The sequence below is a fragment of the Camelina sativa genome, chromosome 10, assembly GCF_000633955.1.
Source record: "Camelina sativa cultivar DH55 chromosome 10, Cs, whole genome shotgun sequence".
Classification (NCBI taxonomy): Eukaryota; Viridiplantae; Streptophyta; class Magnoliopsida; order Brassicales; family Brassicaceae; genus Camelina; species Camelina sativa.
The window spans coordinates 9867609-9871967 of NC_025694.1; the positions used below are offsets into that span (position 1 = coordinate 9867609).

General features: G+C 32.2%; 1 protein-coding gene across 2 annotated transcripts; it reads left to right on the top strand.

Moving 5' to 3' along the window:
• LOC104718209 lies at positions 7 to 3363 on the top strand. 2 transcript variants are annotated; one of them, XM_010435906.2, is made up of 5 exons: positions 7 to 105; positions 237 to 392; positions 909 to 1020; positions 2088 to 2346; positions 2798 to 3363. In XM_010435906.2, exons 2-5 carry the CDS (start codon positions 258 to 260, stop codon positions 2877 to 2879), a joined length of 588 nt encoding a protein of 195 aa, XP_010434208.1. In that variant the 5' UTR covers positions 7 to 105; positions 237 to 257; the 3' UTR covers positions 2880 to 3363. The 2 variants fall into 2 exon arrangements, with proteins under 2 accessions (XP_010434208.1, XP_010434207.1); XM_010435905.2 differs by having other exon boundaries at positions 903 to 1020; positions 2798 to 3350.

Consider the following 4359-nt stretch of genomic DNA (forward strand, 5'->3'; position numbering starts at 1 on the left):
AAAAAAAAAAACCTTAATAAACCTTTCTTCTTCTTCTTCAAACAGAGCGCACTACAGAGACGTTCCCACTCTGTCTTAATCTCTCCTCTGTTTCAATTCCACACAGTAAGTTTCTTTATATGTCCTTTCTAGTTTCTAATCATTACACGTTTTGTTGTATAACACATATTTCAGTTTTTTTTATATGGCCTCTATTTCTTCATGATCATCATCATATCTCTGTTTCTCTTCTATAGTTTTGTTCCAATCAAAGACCGATGGAAACTGGTGGTGGAGCAGTTCCGGGTCAAGAATCCGGATCCGTAAACCCAGATGGGTTTGTGACGATCGATGTGGAGAGTTTCTCTCATGTCATGCACAAAGACTTCTCTTCTTCTAGTCCTAGAATTACTGTAAGTTTTGTTTAATTATCAGAAAATTCAGAAACACCTTTTGTGTTTATCCTTATTTGTTTGTTCTATTTTCTTCTCTGTTTCCGTTTTTTTTTTCCTTGGCTTTTGAGTATTTATTAATTTTGGTGAATGGTGAGAATTATGGAAGAATCGCCCATAACTCTAGACTCGTCGTTTTAATTTCTCTGCCCAGTTTTTTCGTCTCATTTAATATTTTTTTTTTCAAGTAAAGAAATTAAAGTAAACCCTAATAAAATGTTGACTTTTATGTGTCAGTTTTTTTTTAATATATTTTTTAATGTTTTCACTGCTTTGAAACTATTATTTATCAATCATCTCACGGATTGCTTCTCTGTTTCCTTTCTGATATTTTGGCATTTGGCATGAAGCTTCTCTTAGATATTTTAATTTCTTTTTTGGAGTCTTTCGAAGGGGTGAAAACACTCAATTATTGAGTTTTTTATTACGATAAAAAGAAAAATGAACTGATTAATAAATAAATAATAAAAGTTGCAGAGAAATGTATCGAGGAAAGGGTCTCCGAGAAGCAACAATAACGAGAGGAAACTCCAATTTGACGCAAATTGTAATGACAAGGAGACCTCATTCCCTCAGTCCCCACTTAGAGGTAAAAAAATTATAATATCATTCTTCTTCTATATCATCATTATACCAAAATTTAATACATGTCATATTCTTGGTTAATTATAGTATCATCTTCTTTCTCTATTGAAAATTTGAAATTACGATATATGGATACATTGTATTAACGTTTTTGACAAATTCATTTTTTCTAGAGCCCATGAGTGTACATTTTGTTTCTTTGCTTATTTTCTGGTACCATATAATAGTATCTAATGGCCCTAACAGATTCTTGAAATAAATTCGGTTTGGGCTTATCTGCAACTCTGAGTAATATAAAAAAAATCTTAAACTTTACAAAAATAATATGGGTGTTTACGATGGAAACAAATATCTTTTAGATTTTTTCATAATGCATTATGAATTATTTTTCTTTTATTGAGGGTAGATATTCTCTCTTGGATAGGTTTTATCTTCACGAATTGCTTTTGAGTATTTTTATCGTTAATGCAAGAAGGTTTGGTTTGCCTAATCTAAGTTAAGTAGAATATTATTATTAATAACATATTTTAATTTCAGTGATTTATTTTCTTCTTTGAAAGGTATACAGTAGACAGGGTTAGGTAGGATTTAGTTTATGTGACCAACCCATGCGTTTTTAGCTGTAAACCTTAACGTTAGGTTGATACATTGGTTTATATAAAAGTTGAAAGTCTCCATTTATCTTATACTAACTAACTTTTCACGTCATGCTTGCAATCTATGCACGTCGTCACGTTACATGTACATATGTACAAGTTCAACAACTAGGGAAAACTCTAGTGTTTATCTCTTTCTTGATTATTATTTGGAATATGTATATATATAAAAGTAGTTATTTGTGTTAGCAACATATAGCTTTATGCATACCACAAACTAACCAATATTCCAACTTTTGATTCTCCTGCACCAGTGCAACGCATGCACTCATACTATTATTAATTTTGGCAAACAATAACTAATGACTACGTTATGATTCAATTTTATTTGTCTCTCCAAATAAAGAAAAAGGAATCATTATTCTTTTTTTTTTAAAATTAAAGCTTTGTGGTATGGCATTTTGATGAGTTGTAGGTTCAAGCACGCCGGAAAAGCCGAACACCGTGGGGACCATAGATCATGCAGGCACGGCCACAACCGCAGCCACTGCTGCTGTTTCAGCCTCGCCGCTTCATCAAATCACCATAACTACGGCTGCCCCTGCCGCCGGAAATATGATCACCGACCAAAATAGAGAAAGAAGGTTCGGTTTCTCGAGGAAATCAAGTTTTAAACGCTCTCACACGTCTTGGATGCTTGATCCAAAGAAAATCGTCCTCTTGTTTGCAACTTTGTAAGTATACTTACAACACTTCCTTTAATCTCATCATGATTTACCTCTTTATAATTAAATTATGAAAACTAAAGTGTTCAAAAATAGAAGACTCAAAATGCATAGATCTATTAACTAATTACTTGAAAATAAACCAATCTTTTATTTTATAGCAATTACCTTGTTACGTACATTCAAAGGTTAGGATTGCATATGTAAATCAATCAATTAATTTATTGAGTCAGTATTGGTGTTATCATGAAGATCTTACCATATTGCAAATCATAATTTTATCATTAAATTAGAAATTCTGCATTACTAGTTTAATACGTATCCATATATTAAATTATCATATAAGTCGTGCACGACATGCTACTGAAAGTCGAAAGTATCTATCAGATCATTTAATACGTAAAGTTGTTTTCCACGTAATATATTGATGTAGTGTTAAACTTAAATTTTTTTGTGACAGGTCAAGCATGGGATCAATCTTGTTAATCATATTCACACTCTCGATCAGCAAGTCTAATCCCGGAGATATGCCGCTAGACTAAATAGTAAATACAATAAAGAGCATATATATATAGTATCGACCGACCTAAGTTTGTGGCTGTAGAACATGCCAGAATCTCACCGACCTACTACATATGAGGAGATGTATCAGAGCTCAGAACAATACAAAAAAAAATATGAAGAGGGTAAGGTTGTGAGACAATAATAGTTATATTTTGTCTGATTTTTTCTAAAGAAAATATGACCCAAAAAAAAAAGTAAGAAAGAGAAAGTGGGAAGTGGGCGCACACGAGATCATATGGCAAAGAAAAGCTTAAGACAAGAGTTTATGACTATTGTGACAAAGACAGAATCGTTTCTTCTGTTCTTATAAATTCTTTTTTTTTCTGTTTCTAAAATTTTATTTTTTCGAGTATGTGTTTTGATTTCCTTGTATTTCTTTGTGTATATATCAATTTTCGTGAGCGATTTTTGTTTTTGGTTAATTTTTTTCAAATATATAAATTATGATATGAGTCATGTTATTATGACATTTTTCAAGTAAATCTTTCGTTTTGATAGAAGTTAACTAGATCAATATTCTCGGTTAGGAGAGCTACTAATTCCATAACAGCTCCATTTGTCGAGTCATTCATAAACAACTGGATTTATAATATTATATCACATTTTTTCCATATACAGGTACTTCAAGATTTTATGGTTAGTTATTACTACTTTTTTGAAAGACTAGAAAAAATCAAACTTGGGTTACATATGGTCATATGGACCATCTTAGTAATTAGAGAACCTACACTAGCGTGGGGGAATAAATGTAACCACATGCTATTCACCTAAGCTATTATACCATATTTAGGTTTCACAAGTGTTTGTATCATAAAGTACATCACCACACTATCATCGGCTAAATTGCACAATATTACGTGCCATGCCAATTATATAACTCGTTTTGAATTTTGCTGCTATATCAACCAAAGCTGACACATGGTTTTTAAAAAAGTTTGATGTTGAAATATTGCCAAACAAGTCCAAAACTCCCATAAAAGCATGTGGCGTAGATTCTAGAGTATGAATTGTGGTATGCATTTGGGGGATAGAGATCATTGAAGACTTGCAGCTGTTGATCACAATATAGGTGGTACAAAAATCAGAGTTGTTTTAGAAGAATTTTTATTTATATATAGTACGATTTAGTCGCTTTGTTGTTGTCTCTTTAAGTTTTAACTATGAAGTCTATAATCGTATCATTGCTCAAACCACACCTAGCTACAAATTATTTACTAACCAGCAGACTGCTCAAACTAAGCTGTTGCAATTGCTTCTAGTATTCATATCACTAATATTAATCTCTAACATTCATATAATCCAGTGCGTCACATGTCATGTAGCGGCCAGTGAGGGCCGTAGCCCGTAGGCATGCTTTTTGATACTTTATACGCGGGGAAAAAAAATCACTCAATTCTCTCCAACTTGGGCTACCATATAAATTCAATATTTGTATGGATTTTAGCTTTGACCCAATAA